This window comes from Tursiops truncatus, chromosome 4 (assembly GCF_011762595.2).
Source record: "Tursiops truncatus isolate mTurTru1 chromosome 4, mTurTru1.mat.Y, whole genome shotgun sequence".
NCBI classification, from domain to species: domain Eukaryota; kingdom Metazoa; phylum Chordata; class Mammalia; order Artiodactyla; family Delphinidae; genus Tursiops; species Tursiops truncatus.
The window spans coordinates 66749398-66771148 of record NC_047037.1 but is presented as its reverse complement, the minus strand read 5'-3'; the positions used below and the strand labels follow the sequence as shown (position 1 = coordinate 66771148).

Below are 21751 nucleotides of genomic sequence, written 5' to 3'. Positions count from 1 at the left end.
TTTGTAGTGGAGAATGAGTGAGGTTTGGCTCATTCAACTATGAATTAACAGAATCAGGAAGCAAATACTCAGTCATATGTGCTGGCAATAATAGCATGCAGAAAATTTCTAGTTCCTGTCCTAGTATGTCACTCACTAATATGTTAGAATTATAAATTGAGCAAAACCTTGAGAAACTGTCTAAATTATGTACACCTGAAAATATCTACAATTAAAAATATACCTAGATTCAATGAATCAATCTTTCTCAAAATTGCCTAATTATAAAAATCACCTCTCATTAAAAATACAGGTTCTGTGTCTCTTCCACAAACCCACTCAATGAGAATCTTTATGGGATGGGTCTAAGAATCTATGGGTTAAATGTTTCATTCTTGTCACCAGGCACATATGCACTAGAACAGTGCTCCTTAAACTTTAATGTATATATATGAATCATTTCGGGATACTGTTGAAATATAGCTTCTGATTCAGAGTAGGCTTTAGATTCTCCTTTTAGTAAGCTCCCATGTGATGCTTCTGGTACATGGATCACCTGTGGTTACAAAGAGTGTGGACATGCAGGGTCCAGTACAGTAGCCACAAGCCACAAGTGGTTATTGAGCCCTTGAAATGCAGTTGGTCTGAATTGAGATATGCTATATGTGTAAAATACAATACATACTGAATTTTGAAGATTTTTAGTACCAAAAATAAGACTAAAATATCTCTATTAGCTTAATAGTAATTACAAGCTAAAATGATAGTATTTGGAATATATTAAATTAGATAAGATATATTATTAAAATTATTTTCACTTTTTCTTTTACTTTTCCTTATGTGACCACTAGAAAAATATTAAATTACATATGTGGCTTGCATTATATTTCTATTTGAATAGTGCTGATCTAAACTAAATCACATATTGACCCAAGAAAGCAGAATAATATGCATTAGGAAGATTTTCAATAGCAAGGGCTGAAACAAAAGGTAGTCTAATTACATCTTCCAATTAACCTAGGTTTTATCAAGCCAACATGTTTTCTAAAGATGACAGTAGGGAGATTTACAACAAACTTTCATTACTCACCTAAAATGGTTTCATCCGTTCCAAAATGAGCCCGGTAAAATAGGACCATCTCTAGCCAGTAAACATGGTAGACAACAATGAGAATCACCACCAGTAGGACTGTGGCTCCAAAACCACACGCCAGTTCCACTGTGTATCTTGGAGCTAGCATTGGAATGAACAACAAAGAAACAAACTGATTTGTACGTGGTGATTGCGGTGACCCATCATCCTGTAAATAGCTGTGTACGCCAAGCAGCTGAGCCATGAACCTGACTTACATGTGTGAACAAGATAACATGGTAGACGTTAAGCACTATGTTTTAATACTAGACTGTGGCATATTTATCTTTTTGTTTCCAGAAACTGGCATAGAAGGTGTTTTTTAATTATTAGATGATTTGAATAGAATTTGATGATATACAAATTAAAACAGCATCTTATCATTGAGAAGAATTTAAAAGGTCATCCAATTAAACTCACAAACTGAATCTCCTCAAAAATACTTTTGAAAAGTAACTCCATCCTCTGTTTGTGCATCTCTTACCTGGACCAGCCCATGATATTGGTAGAATTTTAATTGCTGGAGCAGTTGAACTGAGAAAACATTTTAATGTGTTTATAACAGTCTTAATTTCCTCCTCTTGTCCAGTGCCATATAGAAGAAATTTAATTCCTTTTTCTTTATATTTGACAATAGGCCTCAAAAATCTTATTATCATTGAGCAGAAAATGAGGGTATCCACCAAATGCTGAGTATGCTTGGCCCTGAAAGTATCTATCAGGTCTACATTACTAGGATACACATTCCACAAGCCTGCTTCTCCACCGTTTCTCACTCCCCCTTAAACTATACATTTACAGTCCTCTAGGTAGAGACTATGTCTTCTTCATCCATCTTATCCCGAGAATTTCTAGGATCTGAATAAGCATCTCTTGATATAACACTACACACTTTTGGAATATTTAAAATAAATCTAGTACTATATATACTATGTATTAGTAACTTCATTTGGCTGTTTTATTAGCTTGTGAAAATGAAACTAAAGAGTTTGAGATGGAATAAAATATTTACTGTATCTGAAGCAGAAATGGCTTAAATTATGTATTAGTTGATTTGACAATTACTTACTGATATCTACTATTTGCTAGAAGCTGTCGAGGTTATAATGGTAGATAAGACAGGAAGGGTCTCTGCCCTCTTAGGGCTAATAGTCTAATGCAGGGAAGTAAATGTGGAAATAAATAAATAAGATAGTTACTTTTAGACAGTGATCAGTGTTATAAAGGAAATAAACCAGGATAATGTGATGGAGTGACCTAGGGGAGGGGTTGGGGCAGGAGAGGTATATCTGGTATGGTGGTGAGAAAAGGCCCCTTTGAGCACCTGAACATCATAGGTGTTAAGTATTTGCCAGGACTAGGCATAGAAAAATTTTCTTCAAAGCTGGGATTGTTATCAAGCCTTCCTGACTCCAAAGTTCAGAGATCTTTGCACAACACTACAATGAAGTTCAATTATTGATCATACACTAGTGGAAAAATCCCTTTTAAAACAGGTAGCTATTCTAAGGGGAAAATGTTGAGCAGCCTGGAGTGGAGTCTGAAGTTCTCTTATTAAAGGGAATAATCATTAAGTTTTGAGTTCATTATCCTACATTCTGGCTACTAATTCTGATGCAGATACAGCCTAGGACTCAGCAGTGCAGAATTATTAGGTACTCTTGTACTCATCCCATGAACAATGGTGCTTTAAAATAAGAAAATTCCCATGATAAAATGCCAGAAGCTGTGTCAGTGCAGTGGATGAGAATTTACTAAGATCAATCTGAGTAGCTGGCATGAAAATTGCTGTGTCCTTGGTATTTCTGAGTACATGTTAACAACATACTGGGTTAATTCCCACTGTCATCTTCATTATTTGCTCAGTTATTTTGGCTCCCTCTGGGTGGACATTTCACAATAAGGAAAAATAAAAGAGGTCAGTGGATGCACTAACCTGAAATGGATTTTGTTTTAAATATCAATAGTTACCTTGCTTAGTGATCAAGAGATAAATTATACTCATGGCTTTCCCTCTGCCACATTCATTTTACTACTGCCTATTTTATTTCTAGTAGAGCTTTTTAATTTTGTGTCATACAATTATATGTGTCATATTTACAGATTGTATTTTGTTGGACCATCTTGATGATATCAAGAAGCTCCTAATGTTATTTAACTAATGGAACTCTTAAGATAAATAATTCGCAAGTCTGAATTCCTAAATGGTTTGAATCACATTCAGGAAGTGCTCTAAAAAGCTTTCATATACAGCTTTGCCGGCTTGTAGGGAAAGTATGACCCTTAGCTCACATTTTCTGTCTGCCCCACATTGATCCTCTGAGCAATCCCAGACCAAAGGGTTTCCAATCAAAAGGGGTGATGTAATTTGACCAAATTGGACTCCTAAACTGCTTCTATCTTTGATCTCACTGATAATCTGATTCAGGAGGGAGTAAAATTTAGCGATTTGCTCTGCTGTTACTCTCTGAATCAGAATTCCCTCCATCCCTTTTGCAATTCTATAGTAATGGCAGGCTCCAGAGCCCAGATTTCCAGCTAACCATCTGATTTGTTTGGCTATCATAGTGTGTTAAAATTTGTGCATTTTCGACTTCAGCTTCTGATCTTAGAGAAGTGATTGGGGTAGCCTTCTCTCCATAATATCTAAAATAACAACCTTTCAAATTTGGACAACTGGTTGTGTACAAGTGTGATCTGTGAGAGATAGGATACAAAAAGGTAAGCTCATGATCTCCCTGGCTTTTTGCCTAATGGCACCTTGGGGACTGTGACACAGACACACAGTATTTACACTGAGCGAGGAAACCAAAAGTAGAGTTCATGACTACTGCATTTGTAGACCTGGGTACTGGAGGGAAGAAAACTATGTAGACAAAGAGCTCTAGAAATCCACAAGTCTTTGGAAAAATACAAAGGGTGACACTTCTCAGAGTCAGGCAAGGAAGAGCTACCAGTGAAAGAAAAACCACCAGGGAAGAAATGACTGCTAAAGAGTTGGGAACTGAACAACTTAGGAGCACATACAGGGCTGAGAGACACTTGAGTTAAGACCACCCAGACTGAAGAAACTTTATTTAGCTCCCCAAGTATTAAGTAGAGACCCCAGATAGTATATGCCTTAGAAATAGGTCCAATCTAGCCTTAGAGAGAAGCCTAGTTTGGACCTACTCTAGAAAGATAAGCAAGATGCTTCAAATAAGCAAGATGTTATGCAAGTAAATTAACTACCTGCTAGAACAAAAATTAACAGGCATTTATAAAATTCAGACAGTCAATAGTGTACCATCTATAATGTCCAGTATAGGATTAAATAAAAAAAACACAACTAGACAGAAAGAAAGCCATAATCAGAAGAAAGATAACCAATAAAAATGGCTATCATGTGGAATTAGGAGATAAATACTTTAAAATGAGTATTATAAATATATCTGTTGAATTTAAAAAAAGACCATGAACATTATAAGAGCAAATAGGAAATATCAGTACAGACATTTTGATGGAGAAATATAAATTCAAAAACTGAAAAAGAAAATCCTGAAATTAAAAACACTGCAGATTAGATATCAAGAAAGAAATAGTCAGCAGAAACCATCCTAAGTGAAATACAGAGTGAAAAAAGGATGAAAAAAAAAAATAACGAGAACCTCAGTGACGTGTGGGACAACGCTGAGGGGTCTATCCTAAATATAACAAGTACTAGAAGAAAAGGAAAGGATGAATAAATGAGCAAAACATACTTGAAGAAATAATGGCTGGTTTTTTCAAATTAAATAAAAAATATACTCACAGAACTAAGAAGTATAAAGAACCTTAAAGAAGATATATACAAATAAAACTACAGCAAAGTGTATCATGATGTAAGTTTTGAAAAACAATGAAGAAGAGAAAATCTTAAAACCTGCCAAAGAAAAAGAGAGGGGGTGTACACAAAGGGAAACATGATTAAAAAATAACAAGAAAACCCTGCCTGATTCATATTAGAAATAATATTAGCCATAAGACAATGGAATTGCACTTTCAAAGGGCTGAAAGAATAAAAAGAAAAAGAACACTTCCAACCTAAAGTTATGTATGCAGTGAAAGGCACCAGAGCAACATAATGAGGAAATAAAAATCTTTCCAACAAGTTGTGCTGGAACTGGATATCCATATAACACAAGATTAAACTTCAATTCCTACCTCACAAAATACATTAAAAATAATAATAATTGGAGATGGATCATAGACCCCCCCCCCCAAAAAAAAAGATGAAGCTTGATGACTTGGGGGTATTTCTTAGAACACAGAACACAATACCATTAAAGAAAACATTAATAAATTACACCTCATCAAGAGTAATAACCTTTGTTCACTAAAATATACCAATGAAGAAAGGAATTGGCAAGACACAGACTGGGAGAAGGTATTTGCAAAGCATCTATCTGACAAAGAACTGGTATCCAGGATAGAAAAAAGAACTGCTAAGATCAATAATGAAAACACAAACAACTCACTTATAAAATGAACAAAATATTTGAATAGTCATATCACAAAAGAAGATACCAATGACTAATAAGCACATGAAAATGTACGCAGTATCTTAGTCATCAGTGACATGAAAAATACAAACTGCAGTGAGCTACCACCACAAACTCACCAAGATGGCTAAAACTAAGATTAACAACACCAAATGGCAAAAATGTGAATACACTGTTGGTGAGAGTGCAGAATGATACTACCACTTGGGAAGAAACGTCTAACAGTTTCTGATAAAACTAAGCCAGTAATTCCACAGTAGATATTCAGATCAGAGAAGTAAAAATAAAAGTCCATAAAGAGACTTGGATAAGAATATTAACAGAAGCTCTATTCAAAATTGTGAACAACCCAAATGTCCTCCACCCAGAGAATGAATAAATAAGCTGTGATATATTCTTTTAAAAAAAACACTCCTTGGCAAACAGAAGGAGCTAATGACTGATACAACGGCATGAATATTAAGAATACTTTCTGAATGAAAGAAGCTTTATACAAGAGTGCATTCTGTATAGGTCTAGGTACACTAAGTTCTAGAAGAGGAAAAAATAATCTATTCTGATAAGGAAAATCAGAACATTGCCTTGCCAGTGGTGGGGGAGGTAGGAGTAGCAGGGATTGACTGATAAGGAGAAGGAATGAAAGGTTATTATCTATGGTGATAACATTCTATATCTTGATTTTAGGTTACACACATACATATATACGCATTTCTTAAAAATCGTCAAATTATACATTTGTGTTTTGCAATCTGTCACTCTATACAAGCTTCACCTCAAAAAAAATCAAAAGAAATGTAAATAAATATTAAAATTTGGATAATATAAGATGCTTAAAGGTTTAGGTGATAACTTTTACTCATGTCTGTAACTACTTTAAAGGCATCAAAAATAAGATACATTACTGTATGCATACAGGAATGGATAGATGGATAGATATGTGATAAAGCAAAGACAGCAAAATGATAGAATCTAGGTAGGATATATGATTGTTCATTGTATAATTCTTTCAAATCTTCCATGTATTTGAAAACTTCCTTAATAAAGTGTTGAAATATAAAAATTAAGATGAAATAAGATACTTTCAGATTAAAACAAAGCTGAGAGAATTTGTCACCAGCAGATGTGCACCACCAGAAATACTAAACAGTTTTTCAGACTAAAATGTTACCAAGAATGAATAGTGCCAGAAATGGAAAATATGTAAATAAATATAAAAATCTTTTTTCTCAGTTCTTAATGTATTTAAAGGATACTTATTTAAAGCAAAAAATAATAGCAATGTATTGTGGCATTTATAATAAATGCAGAACTGAAATGTATTATAACAATAAAACAAAAGACAGGAGAGAAGTAATGGAAGTATGCCACTTTAAGGTTCTTATAAAATATGTAAAGTGATTAATTCAAGGCAGATTGTGATAAGTTCAAGATAAATATTGTAAACACTATAGAAAAAACAAAACAAAACAAAAAAAACATGGAGGTAAAGCCAGTAGGCCAAAGAGGTGATAAAATAGAATACTAAGAAATTATCAATCCACAAGGCAGGGAAGGAGAAAAAAGCAAACAATAGATGTAAATGTAGACAACAAATAGTAAGATGGTAGACTTGAAGCCAATAATACTAATAATTACATTAAAGACAAATGGATTAAACATATAAATTAAAAGGCAGAAATTATCATATAGTATTAAAATCAAAACCCAATGATATGCTGTCTATAAGAAATGTACATTAAATATGAAGACATTGATAGATAAAACAAAAGAATGAAAAAAGATATACAATACAAATACTAACTATAAGAAATCTAGAGTGGCTAAATTAATATCAGACAAAGAATATTAACCAAAAAAGACATGTCATAATTTAAAAGAGTCCATTCATCGAAAAGACATAACAATCCTGAATGTGTATGTATCTAAAAACACAATTCCAAAATAATGTGAAGCAAATGGCAGAACTGAACGGAGAATTAGAAAAAAACATAATTCTATGTAAAAATTTAAACACCGCTTTCTCTCAAAAGATGAAATATTAGCAGATTTTAAAAAATCAATAAACATATGTAAGACTTGAACATCACTGACACCAATTGACTTAATTGACATTTATAGAACACCAAAGCTGCAGAATATACATCCTTTTTAAGTGCATGTGAAACATTCACCAAAATAGACAATCTGCTGGGAATTAAAAAAATAAAAGAAGCACCTATAAACTTAAAAGAAATGAAATGATGCAGACTATATTTTTTTGGCCATGAAGGAATTAAGTTAGAAATTAGAATCAAATGTGCCACACTGTGCTAAGTACGTGTTACTTGCTCCCTCCAGTCTCACAGACACACTGAGAGTTGGGATCAAAAGAAAGAAAAATGGAAGCCTTGAACCAGTTCATATACACAGTCTACACCAGAGCCTGAACTTGAACTGAGGTCTGTCTAGCACCAAATCCCATGTTCCTTCCACTTCACTGTACAGTCTTCCCAGGTAGTTCTAAGTCAGAGGTACCCTTTCCCTGTCTTTTAATATCTATTGCTGATATTTTTTAAATTACCTAGACTTAAATGACAATATGAAATATCAAAAATTATCAAGACTGAGAGAAAATAGTCAGTTCTAAAATTCAAATACATTTTAATACATAATGTAATAAAAAATGTTATCTGGAAACTTCCCAAATATGTAAATTAAGTAACACATTTCTAAATAAACCGTGGGTCAAAAATAATTAAAAGGATAATTAAAATATTTTGAACTGAATGATAAGGAAACTTCAAGATTTCATCATTTGTTTGTTTCAGCTAAAGTGGTCTTATGAGGGAAATTTATAGCTCTGAATGTTTATATTGGAAAAAAGGATTATTTAAAATCAATGATGTGCTTTCATTTTCAGTTGAGAGAAAAGAAGGGCATATTAAATGCAAAGTAAGCAAAAACAAAAATCAGAGTAAAATGAATAAAATACAAAATAGAGAAAAATAAATGAAAACACCTTTGTTCATTGAAAAAAATCAGTAAATTTGGAAAACCTCTTTCTTGAGTCATGAGCAAATTGAGAGAAAACATAAATTGTTAATATCAGGAATGACAGAGGGAGAATCACTACAAATCCTGCAGACATTAAAAAGATAAAAAATGACGTAAAAAAATTATGCCAAAAATGTGACAACTTAGATGAAACAGAAAAATTTCTCTGAAAGACAAATTCCCCAAATTGTCACATGAAGAAACAATATCCAGATAATTATTAAAGAAACTGAATTCATAATTTATAGCTTTCCCATAAAGAAAACACAGGCCCAGATAGTTTCATGGGTATGCCCTTCAAATATCCGAGTAAGAAGTAGTATCAATTTTACACGTAAGTTTTCAGATAATAGCAAAGGAGGGGTCATCAACTGACTCATATCATGAGGCCAACATGACATTTTTACTAGTCAATGGCATTACAAGAAAAGAAAATCACAGACCAATATCCCTCATGAACAAATATATGAGCAAAATCCCTAACATAAACAAAAATCTTCTAAAAATATTAGCAAATAAATACAGGTATATAGAAAAAGGATAATAAATCATGATGATGTTGGGGTTTATCTAATAAATGAAAGGTTGGATCAACATTTTGAAATCAATCAATGTAAAGTATAACATTAGCGGAATTAAAGAGAAAGATTATATGACCTTCTCAATGTTTAAGAAAAGAATTTGACAAATTTCAATAGACATTCATTATAAAAACAATAAAAAATGAAACAAAACTCTCAGCAAACCAAAGACAGAAGATTAATCCCTCATGTACATAAAGGTTATGTACAAAAACCTACAAATGACATCATACGTATCATGAAAACTGAATATTTGCCTTCTAAGATAGGGAACAATGCAAAGATGGCTGTTCTCAATTTCTGCTATTATGCTCCTGGAGGTCCAAAAGAGTGAAATAGTCAGGAAAAAGAAATCAGAAGTATGAAGTGTAGAAAAGAAGGAGTAAAAGTCTGTTTATTTGTGGGTGACATGATCAAGTGTGTAGAAAATGCTAAGATGCCAAAAAAACAAAACAAACAGAAACCCTATTTTTTGGTGAATTTAGAAAAGTCAAAGGGCCATAAAAAAATTAATTTCATGTTTATTTTTTATCAATGAGCAATTTGAAAATGAAAAATTTTAAATATCATTATAATAGCATCAACAACAAAATAGTTAGTGATAAATTTAGCCATATGTGTACAAGACCTGTACACTCAAAACTAAAAAAAAAAAAGCATTGCTGAGAATATTCAATTAGTCCTAAATAAATTGAGAGCTATATCATGTTAATGGGTTAAAAAACTCAATATTGGTAAAATTTCAGTTCTCCCCAAATCAATTTATAAGTTAATGCAATCCCAATCAAATTGCAGGAGGCTTTATGTAGAAATTGACAAGCTGATATTAAAATCTATATGAAAAAATATTTGGTCTCTAAAATAGTCAAATCAATCTTGGAAAAGAAAAAAATGGAGGGAAGGACATAAAGTATATGATTTCTTGACTTACTTTAAAGCTGTTAATCAAGACAAAGTAGTATTGGACTAAAGATACATAAACAGATTAATAGGACACAATAGGGAATGCAGGAATAGACCCACACTCATAGAGCCATTTATTTATTTATTTATTTATTTATGGCCAAGTTGTCAAAACAATTCAATACAAAAAGGAGGGATCTTTCAATATGAGGCTAGAACAACTGGTTTCTGTGTGGGAAAAAAAAAAAAAAGAAATTGATCATAAGCCTAAATATAGAAGAAAAGTTTTTATAAATCAAACATTGTTAATATGGGATTTAGAAAGTACTAACTATAATAGAAGAAATTTATTAAATGGACTTCATGAAATTTTAAAAAATTCTGCTCATCAAAAGAAAAAATTCACAAACTGCATAAAAATATTTACATATTAAATATTTAAATATTTATTATATAAATATATATTACATATATCTATATATAGAAAAGATATATAAATATAATCACTAACAACCCAATAACAAATGGACACCTCACAAAAAGAAGAACTATTATATAATGGTAAATAAGTCCATGAAAAAGTGTTCATGGTAATGTAATACATATATCATTAGTATCTGAGAAATGAAAATTAAAAACAATGTGATACCTGTACCTATCTACTAGTATGGCCAAAATTTAGAAGTTTGACAACTCCAAAAGTAGGTGAGGAAGTAGAGCACCTGGAATTTATATACACTGCTAATGGAAATGTAAAATGGTACAACCTCTTTGGCAACAGGTTTGGCAGGTTCTCATAAAGTTCAGCTTACACCGTGCCTGAGTCCCTACAACTCTGCTATTATAAAACTTATGTTTATCGTTTTGACATTAGCTACCTTTCCTTTAATACTTTGCTTTAACTGACTAGATGAATTTGTGCAGCTGTCAAATGACCTACCCCTGTTAACTCTTCTCATTCTAGGCTCTAGCCTCTTCCTGTCATCTTGGCAACGTACATAAAATGCTTTGTCAATGAATTCAGAATTCAGAGAAAGACCCCTACATATAGTGTATGAATGTGAACACAGATATCACCTATGAATTTCAGCATTAGCTGGCCCAGAATAGAATCCAAGTAAACAACACCTCTGTTACCACTGGATGTACACAGATCCAACTGGGTTATATGTAATATTAATGCAATTTCAGCACAGATCATCTGGTCCAGTAGCTGCATTTGTCACTCCATATTCCTGATGCCATTCATATTAAACCACTGAGAACACAGCCTTCTGTGAAAGGAGAGTTACTCAAGCAACTCTGGTGGACAGACTTCCACATCACTCCTAGATTAAACATTATTTTAATTGATTGTTTTGATTCTATCCATCTGACAATGTTATTATGTTTTCCTCCATAATGTTTCCCAAAACACATGCCTCAGAAGCTGAATCCCACAAAATGCTCCATACTTAAAGAATCTGGAATCAAATATATTTGAAAAAATCCTGCCTACTATATTCCAACCCCTTGCAGATATTCACATCAAATACTAATATATTAAAGAACCTAAGGGGCCCTGAACTAAACTAACTTGATTGATTTTGCTTACCCCAGACTTTAATGATACTTGAGTATAAAAGACTTTGTCAAATAATACCTGTGAAAATCGTGTGGAAGTAATAATAATGAGCTAACATGCATTGAGCATTTAATATGTTTATACATATATATGCCAGTAACTGTGCTGAGTACTTTAAAACAACCTTGTGAGGGAGTGGTATTCTTTTGCCTACTTTAAATAGAAAGAAATTGAAGCTCAGAGAGGTTAAAGTGACTTTTCCAAGGTCACAGAATTAGATTACACAGAAACTAGTATTCCAACATAGGCTATCCGTGCCTGGAGTAAAAATAATGAATTGCAGCACTATAAAGAGTCTTAGTCGTGTTCTTAGGAACTAACTTTGGGAAACACTGCCTTACGTCAAGGGGTTCAGTCTTTTCTCTTTACACTAGCTTCTGAGGAGCAGAAGCAATTAACTATTCAGAACAAATCCACTAAGTCTTCTTAAGGGGCATATACACTTCAGTCCTTTGCTCTTAACTTTCTAAATTGTAATCAAATGTTAAAGTGAAGTCTGTTTTCTCATCAGCTTTAAAAAAGGTTTAACTCCCACTGAAAAATGCAGCAGTTATAAATGAACATTTTTTTACTTTTTATATAAACATTATAGGCTCTGACACTGGTATCCAGAATAATCCTGAATGGCTTAACTTCATGTGTGATGAATCATCATCATTATTATCCAGATCACTGAAGAACATTCATGAGAGAATTAATTATCTGGGGTTCTTTGTTAGGTGAGAGACCCATAGAGAATCTTAGACACAAAATGTTTCAGGAGCAATAGCTCACACAAGAAAGCTTTATCATTTTTATTTATTGTAGGAAAATATAGTAATATCGACATAGAAATCATTTTACAGCCTTTTAAGTCATAGTTTAATTAATTTTCATTTTAGCAATTGTGGCTAGTGGTATATTATAAACCTGCTTGAATTTTGGCACATAGTGTTTAAAATTATCATTTTAAAATTATATGTTTTGAGAATATTTTATATCTTAACTACTTGAATACAATTAGATGGTTGCTATTTATAATGTTTCATTATTATAGATAATGCTTCTAAGAATATAGATGGGGACATAATTCTCTTTCTGTTCAGTTAGTTGTCCAGGAAAAATTCCAAAAGTATTAAGTCATATGGTACGACCATTTTTTGTAACGCCTAAACTCTGCCATCAATGATTTCTAAAAGGGTCTTTACAATTCACCAACAATAAGTGACTCTACCAGTTTTATTAAATCTTTGGTAGCTTTAAATATTTTCTTTATTTTTCATTACTGTACAGATATAAAACTATGCTTCATTATCATAATCCTATGGAATTTTAAAGTCACATTTGGGCATTAAGATACTAAAACTATAAGAAATATTATAATATTTTGAGTATCTTTATATAAATGGAAACTTTCTCTCAAGATTTTTTCATTCAACTTTAATTCATTACTATGTGTCAGATATGCTAAGTGCTGGAGCTCTCTCGTTCTCAGTTTCTCCTTTTTTCTTATTCACCTCAGTGTTGCATTTGGAGTTCACAGATTCATCTGCTGAGCGCATCCATTACCTTTCTGTTTCACCTTGGCTGGTTTGTCAACCTCCCCTTTGGCATTTCTGGCATGACAGACATAGTTGCGCTTGAGATCCTCAGCAGTAACTTTCTTGATGCTCAGAAGCTGAGTCCTCGTCTCGTCTTCTGTTATACTCAGAGTTACACTAGAATTAGGGGAAAGAAAATCAAACCATTAGCGAGACTCAGGGGCCAGAGCTCCTCGGTGAGGATGTCGATAAGCTGAGTTGCCTGTGATCCAAAAGGAGTTACAAAAGGAGACTAGCTTCTAGATTCCAATACCATTCTTTACCATCTATACTATACACAATCCCAATACATAGATCAACTCCCAGAGTTAGCATCATACTACAGATCTGTCTTCAAAGGGAAACGTCTCCTATCCTCAAACATCTGAGGTAGGATGCAGCATCATTTTAGAGAGAAGCTTCTGAGGTCCGACCCCTTTGGACTTTGATCCAGGCTTTGCCACTATTGCTTATATACTTTGGGCATGGTAACTAATCTTTCCACATCTTAGTTCCTCCTTTGAAAAGGAGGAAAGTGGCAATGTCTACATATTGCACTGCATGTATTAACTTACTCTAGAATTCTGAGGATTGAGTATGTTAATGCATAAGTGTTAGAACAATGTTTAATTAGGCTATTATTATTATTATCCCACAGTGATAGTTGATACATTTCAGAGATTCCCAAAACTTGGATTTTGAACACAGATAGAACATTTTGGTCAAACCTCATGGTTATATTCTAAAAAGAATAAACTTCTCAGAGCAAGTAAACTTCGTGAAAATAAATATATCCAATTCTCAGCAAGTTAGAGATCAAGTGCTTTGGGTCTAAGATCAAGATTTAAGATCCCTTTGAACTACTTTGCTCAAAAGGAGGAAAAAAAATTCTCTCTCCTACAGTTGACTGACATCTGGGTTCTTCTGATGCAGTTTACTGTGGGTCATGAGAATTTGGTTAAGGACTGTGATGGATTTAACCTTAGCTTAACTGCACTGCTGAACAATGAACAATGACTTGTGTTTCAAGAGCAACAAGGAAGAACAACATGACTTTCATTACTATTCATTCATTATTATTGTGAGGATTGGAAGCACAATGTTCAGAATTCCTGAAATAATAACTCTCCTTCTGTGCCTCCAGCCACATCTTTTATCAATTCCTTCAGCAAAAACTGCTCCAATTTCAGGAAACTCCTCTGTATCTTTTTTTTTTTTTTTTTTTTTTTGCGGTATGCGGCCTCTCACTGTTGTGGCCTCTCCCGTTGCAGAGCACAGGCTCCGGACGCGCAGGCTCAGCGGCCATGGCTCACGGGCCCAGCTGCTCTGTGGCATGTGGGATCTTCCCGGACCAGGGCACGTACCCGTGTCCCCTGCATCGGCAGGCGGACTCTCAACCAATGCACCACCAGGGAAGCCCCCTTCTGTATCTTTAAATATGTTCTGCTTCTCGAAACCTCCACACCTTCGCACATGATGTTCTTTTTACCAGGAACATACTTTTGATTTCTTTATCTAGTTTATTTCTACTCATCCTTCAAATCTCTGTATCATCTGAGAAGCATTACCGAATCCCCTAAAGCTGACTGGAATCCCCAACTAAATCTTTCTTTAACATTCCATACTTCCCATTCACTGCATTTATCACATTATACTAGCATTTATGTTCTATCATTGTTACTCCTATAAAATCTACTCAGTTAGGGACTAAGTGTCTTGCATAGTACCTGATGACATTTCATAATTTCTGCATAAAGTCTAAGTTTACTAGTAGGGGATAAATATCTTTTAAATTCTAGAAGTTCAAATAGCCTAAGATATATCCACACACAGATGATAGATAAGGCATAAGCTTTCAGAACTACTTTGTCATGTAATTAGTCAGCTGCTCATTTTAATTAATTGTTGCAGTTCTCCTTGCCAACTCAAGCCACTTCAAAAAAAGTCATGTTTATTTATGAATAAAATGACCCAGCTTGTTACTTTTAAGAATGAGCTATATTTTCACACCATCCATTTAAAAAATAAAATTTAAAGAACATTAATGTATTTAGTTAATATTAAAAATTATTATTAATTAAAAATGTGACTTGTATGCTATGAAAATTAAGAAAGAGGAGGAAAATAGGAAATATATGTTGCTATAAGACAAGAAACTAACACAGTTATCTGAGGCACAAAAACATAGGCCCAGACTCCAGACTTGAGAAAGAGAATAGGGCCACACTGACAGGCTTTCATCCATCCACAACCCTATATCCTGGCCTTTTCATTCATATAGGATATGCATTCCATCTACCTTCAAGTGGGTATCATAAAGATGTAATCGTCAGGTGGTATCTGGGGCTTGGATTGCAAGTCCAATAATCCTGCTCTGGGGTGTAGCCACTAAAGACTTGAAAATCTTGCTGACTTTTGTTAATGATAGGCAAAAATTAGAATTTTAATTTTCATTGATCAGCATACACTGGAAGGCATTAGGTTGAGGGACAAGGGTTAGTCACCCCCTTGCCTGTGTCAATGATACCTTTCATTAACAGCTACGTCAATAGTGGTGTCCTCTGGCTTTTTTCCATCAATGGTCCACCAAACCTCATTGCGAGAGTCCTTCAGGAAAGTAAAAAAGACTTTACAGGGGATGAGTAGCTCCTCTCCTAAAAAAACAAGTTAACTCATCAGTTTGTAACCTTTACATGGTTATACTGGTTCTATTCTGTGATTAATCAAAAGCCATAAAATTTATGTGTGCCTTCAACCCTACTTCTGACTGATTTTCAAGTGGGCTACCATGAGGTAACCTCTTTCCTTCACTGCATAAGAAACAAACCAAGAAAAGGACAGCAGCTTTATATAAAACTATTAGAATGCCCATCTTTTAATACAACCTATATATGTTCTAAAATGACAGTTATTTATTCAAAAAGTCTCTGACAACATTCCTTTTTTTAGCCCTAAACCTCCATGGACTACTCTTCTCCTTTGTTATTTCCCTCACAAACAATGGGTGATTGAGGTAAGGTTCTCCAGATCTTTGGACCTTGGCCCAGAAAAGATGGGGCAACGCCATCACTGAGAGGACTGGCCAGGCAGGATGCATCTGGAAATGCTCAAGCTATCAGGATGCAGTCAATGAGTTTAAAGTCAACTTTTAAATAGAAATGCTATGCTATCCTTCTGAGATGGAACATGAAGATGGGGGGATCTCTAGGCAAAACTGGTAATAATAATCATAACAACAACAACAGCAGCACACTCACTGAGAACTTTGAATAATTCACTGTGCTAAATATTTATTATATTTGGCTACTTATTATTAAGCTTATTTAATTTTAACAAAATATTATGAAATAGTTTTTAAATTCATGTTTTATAGATATAAAAACTAAAGCTTAAAGATGTTACATGTCATTCCAAGGTCAAATTGTTAATAGTGGCAGACCAGGATTTGACCTAGACTGACTTTACATTTCAGTTTGCCCAGAACAGTTCTGTTTTACGCTTGCTTTCCTAGTTATTTATTCATATCGACTGCTTTCACTCTCAAAAGGTGTCCAGGTTGAGATGATAAATTATATTGTCATCCCAATTTGAACTCAGGTTTGTCTCACTGAGTGGTCATACTCTATCCTCTTTTCCAATGCATTGTTTTTATGCCTTCCTCTCCAGTTATAAAGTGAATATGGATTCAGGCATGTTTTTATAACCATAATATGATAGATAGAGGAAAGATATTTAGAAGATTAATAAGGGTTTACCCAGATAGCAGGAAGAATGTTCATATTAATACATAAAACCACTACTGATTCTAGGAAATCTGGTCCATTTGAGGTTGGCAGACTCCCCTTGGTATTATTTTTTCACAAGGCAGATCCCTATTTGAAACCTTTTCTTAATTTGGGGGGGGCGTATCATCGTTCTCCACCTATGTTGAACACTGCTTCTATTATGTTTAGTACATTTTAAACAAATTTTCTTTTATACTTTTCATTGGGTTTGAAGTGAATTTATTGGTAAGGATGAAATATAGAGAATGTTAAAATTTTCTATGGTTTTTCAAGTTAACTGTGAAAGGCTTTGAGTCAGAAGAATAACAGGTTATGCCTTATTTGGTCAGTTCCAAATGATTTTTGTCTAGAATGAAAAATTATGAAAACTAAAAGGAAACCCAGGTAGCCAGTGTACGCATTCGAGGGTGTTCTGAATCAAGATGTACTAGTCCTATTAGTTGTTACCTGTTGAATTCACAGTTCTGACTCCAGGTCTACTCCCTGCTCCTTTGTAGTGGGGTAGAAGTTTAAAGGACATCTGGTGCTCATGTTGAAGTCTCGGTAAACCAAAGCCCTGCACAGGCTAAAGTTTGCATCAAACAGAAATCGCTAATCAGAAGAAAACTGCTCACAGAGGGAGAAGGGAGCATCTGCTGTGAGAGAAGCAGAGAATCCCTGAGCTGCCCACCAGATCAATGAAGCAGATAAGACCCAAAGATGACTAGGTTTCTGAGAGCACTTCAGTTTCAATTCATGTGTTTCTTTACAATAGCCCTCTATTCTCTTGCGTTAACTTGAGTGACATTTTATTCCTCGTAATTAAGAGAATCTAACTGATATTCCGAGGCACAGCTATAATTACCTGGTTCTTTCTCGTAGACCACAAGATCAGTGGGTGAATAGAACTGGGGAGGCAATGCATCGTTTGGAGAGCCTGTGATAGAGAGGAAGGGACAAAGGGATATGACGTCAAATCATGTAGCCTTTATTCCGCATAACCCATTTCAAAATTCTGCTCTTCAGTAAAGCATTGCCCAACTTCCTGGCATAGTTTGTCAATTCTTGAGAGGGCCCACAGTTCAATGGATAGTCAATTACAACACTTCTTTCATTTAAAAGAAGCAAAAAAGGGAAAAAAATATACTGAGGATCCTTCATGCTTCGGATAGAATGTTTATCCAGTGTTTTTGCTTCCCAAAGCCTATATGAGATAAACTTCTTTCTCATACTACTTAATAATTAATCGATTTCAAGTCTTTCTCAATTGTTTCTTTTCTACATATTTCTCTTCAACATGCCCAGAGTGTCTAGTTTGGGAAATGATTAAATAAGTATTAATTAATGAACAAGCAAATGGAAAATTCAAAATCACAGTGTGAGGTCAGTACGTAAGTCTACCTGTTATCTAGTTATCAGCTGAATGTTCATTCATAGGATTGCTGCTTCTTATAACATTATATATTCCTAAACTGAAAGAAAGATGCCCTGAAAGGGTCTAATAATGTAGTATTTAAGTGTAGAAGTTTCAAAGATTTAATGACCAGGGTTCTAACCTTGACCTGACCATATACAAAGCATACAATTTTTTTTTTTACTTAAACTTTGAAAATCTAATTTAATCAACTCTAAGATGAGAGTAATTAAACTTACCTCACAGGTTTATTATGTGGATTAAATTAAGTAATGCATATTAAAGCATCCTACTGGTGTATAATAAGTACTCAATACTTCAGTTTTAAAAAACAAACTTGGGAGTTGGATTAGAAACACACCCCTCACATATGTGTCTGTCAACTTCTATTTCTATAAGTCAAAGTGAACATGCATGCCTGTTCCCAACTCTCCAAAAATGAATACATTGAAGTATATATACATTGGAAACAATTACCAAGATGGATATATGGTTAGATTATTCATGTGACTTTCAATGTCCATTCATGTTAGGTTCTAAATTTAGTCTGATTTTTCTTCTGAATCCGTCCCCAATTCAGCATGATTCCAAAGGTAAGCAGAGAAAGAGAAGTGATTACAAAATTGTTTGATGCGAATTTTATTTGCACTATGTCAAAGCCCTTTAAAAAAATTGTGCTGAACTCGGTGTCAGACTAGTAGAAAAAGCCCTAAACACAGAGTCAGAAGCCTGGGATTTAGAATTACTTTTTCCACTAACTCAGGGAGCTTCTCTAAGCAGGTTAGTTTCTGTTGTTGGGACTCAATGTTTCCATCTATTAAAAGATGGGGTATGAAAAAATCTCACTCTGATATGCTGTCATTTTTTTTTCTTTTTTATAAATTTATTTATTTTTATTTATTTACTTTTGGCTGCACTGGGTCCTCATTGCTGTTTGCGGGCTTCCTCTAGTTGCAGCGAGCGGGGGCTACTTTTCGTTGCGGTGCGCGGGCTTCTCATTGCGGTGGCTTCTCTTGCTGCGGAGCACGGGCTTTAAGCACGCGGGCTCAGTAGTTGTGGCTTGCGGGCTCCACAGTGCAGGCTCAGCAGCTGTGGCGCATGGGCCCAGCTGCTCCGTGGCATGTGGGATGTTCCCGGACCAGGGCTCAAACCCACGTCCCCTGCATTGGCAGGCGGGCTCTCAACCACTGTGCCACCAGGGAAGCCCTGTCATTTTTAATACAGTGGGTGCAGTAGTATTTAGGGCTCTCCTCTAAATGCCACCTATCCTGACACTGGTTCTCTTGATTTCTAGGTCTGATGGGAGTCTGTTGACTCTGCCTAGACACTGTCCTTTCCACTTCTCTAGTTTCTCACCCCCCAAGAAAGCAATGGTTGAGCACTACCAGCAAATAGCTTCAGCAATCGCTACAGAAGTTCCAGTACATAAAAGACATATTTTACCTAATTCAAGTAAAATACTTTTTTTTGACAACAGTATTAACTAATATTCATTGAGTTTCTACTGCTTGCCTGGAACTGCATTAGCACAATACGTATATTATTTCTAATATTCTGAACTATACTAAATGTTAGGTTGTTGTAGTCCTAGAGTACAGGCAAGTCATAGTGCTAATAAATGGCAATGGTATAATTTGAACAGAGATATGTCCGCACTCTTTTCACCCTCCAAGCTGCCTTTACTTCATTCATCCACATATTCATTCAGTAGAACAATAGTTGTTAAATGCCTAGTATCTAGGTGGAATTGCTGAGGCCTTGGGAATAGTGCGGTGAAGGTAAAAGATAACCCTCTTTTCTTTCAGAATTTACACACTTGTTGGTAATAAACTCTTAAGAGCCTAAACAAAAGTATTGCATTTTGTTGTGCGCACTTAATACAAATCATGCTTACCTACCACCTTTACAGTCTGAGTCCTGGTGAGATGGAAGGTACGTCCATTTTCTGGATATGTAACAACACATGTGTAATCTCCATTATTTGAAACCATGGCTATGATAAAACTCAAGTTCATGCCTTCGGGTATTACATTATTAAAGTTGTGTACTTTATAACAGCCCTAAGAAGAAGTAAAGGAAAAGATGTTTACTATTTAGATACATGCATAGAAAGTATACAAACAAATATATGCATACACATCTAACTTTGCACAGAATGTAGAAATATCTATGCTGGCTATACTTTTTACAAAACTATTTTGGTCATGTATTTGATGATGTTTCTGCAAAGAATGAATGCAGTAATTTTTATTATCATTTCTGCAAGAGGAAAATTAACATTCTTAACTGAAATATGAATTCAAAAGCACAAGCTTCCTGTCTCAAGATCTAGTATTCAAATTCTGGGAATTCCAAGTTAACAGTAAAGCAAGATTAAAGTTTCAAAAAGTGATTAAGGCAACTTAAGTAAATGTATACCCTGCTACTTAAAAAACGTTTCTTTTTCATTTTTCTATGTTTTTTCACTGATTATGTTAATTCAGAAATACAGTCACTCTGACAAACTAGGCACTGTTTTAGATGTCTGTTTTTGGCATTCTTGATCATTCTGTGAATCACTGTATCAGTTATTTCCAAACTTCTTTGTTTTTCTTCTACTTATCCCATTTTTTTAGTTGAATAGTACAGACTCCAGAATTTAAAAATAAAATATATTTTATGAGTCTTACCAAGAGTTAAGAGTTTATTTGTGCTCCAACTCATATTTTCATATAACTATGTTGTTTTTTTAAATTTTGAGGTTAAAATATCTCATTCAACATAACTAGAATCCTGTTTTGAATCTCTCAGCCCCACTAATTGGTTATATCATTTTACTTTTTTCTTTTCAAGAAAAAAATCAATACATCATATTTGACAAAAATATGCATTGAACATTTACTTTTAGAAAAATTGTGTTTGTCTTTTAAAAATCAATACTTCATCTATGACAAAAAGAATTGGGTCCTCTTGATCTTTAATATTCTGGGACTCTACTACCAGGTTGTACTTTCAATTTCCTGTGTCCACATATTTAACTTTAATTCTTGTATCCTCAAGGTTTTCTTACTTCAATTCCTGGAGCATGTGTTTTGAAATATGACAGTTACACTAAATGGCACATTTTGTAATTCCTTGTCACAGGAAATAACACCTTTTAGGAACAGTGCTCAACTTTTGATTCATGGAGATGATCATCAAGAGGACAATGACATATACTCAGTTGTTTTTCTGAATACAATTTATCCTGTTTTGATAAGCAG

General features: G+C 34.2%; 1 protein-coding gene across 3 annotated transcripts in view; it reads right to left on the bottom strand.

Annotated features, from left to right (window-relative positions):
- Positions 1–21751, bottom strand: part of IL1RAP (interleukin 1 receptor accessory protein) — a 124767-nt gene that overhangs the window by 11537 nt on the left and 91479 nt on the right. For 2 of the 3 annotated variants that reach the window (XM_019946220.3, XM_004321203.4), the window contains exons 5-9: positions 20404–20569; positions 17961–18032; positions 15859–15985; positions 13321–13469; positions 1070–1213 (exon numbers count right to left, since the gene is read on the bottom strand). In XM_019946220.3, the coding sequence (XP_019801779.1) occupies positions 1070–1213; positions 13321–13469; positions 15859–15985; positions 17961–18032; positions 20404–20569 (658 nt within the window). Of the gene's footprint in view, positions 1–1069; positions 1214–10266; positions 10377–13320; positions 13470–15858; positions 15986–17960; positions 18033–20403; positions 20570–21751 lie in introns of those variants that run through there. The other variant, XM_019946219.3, reaches the window with a different exon arrangement.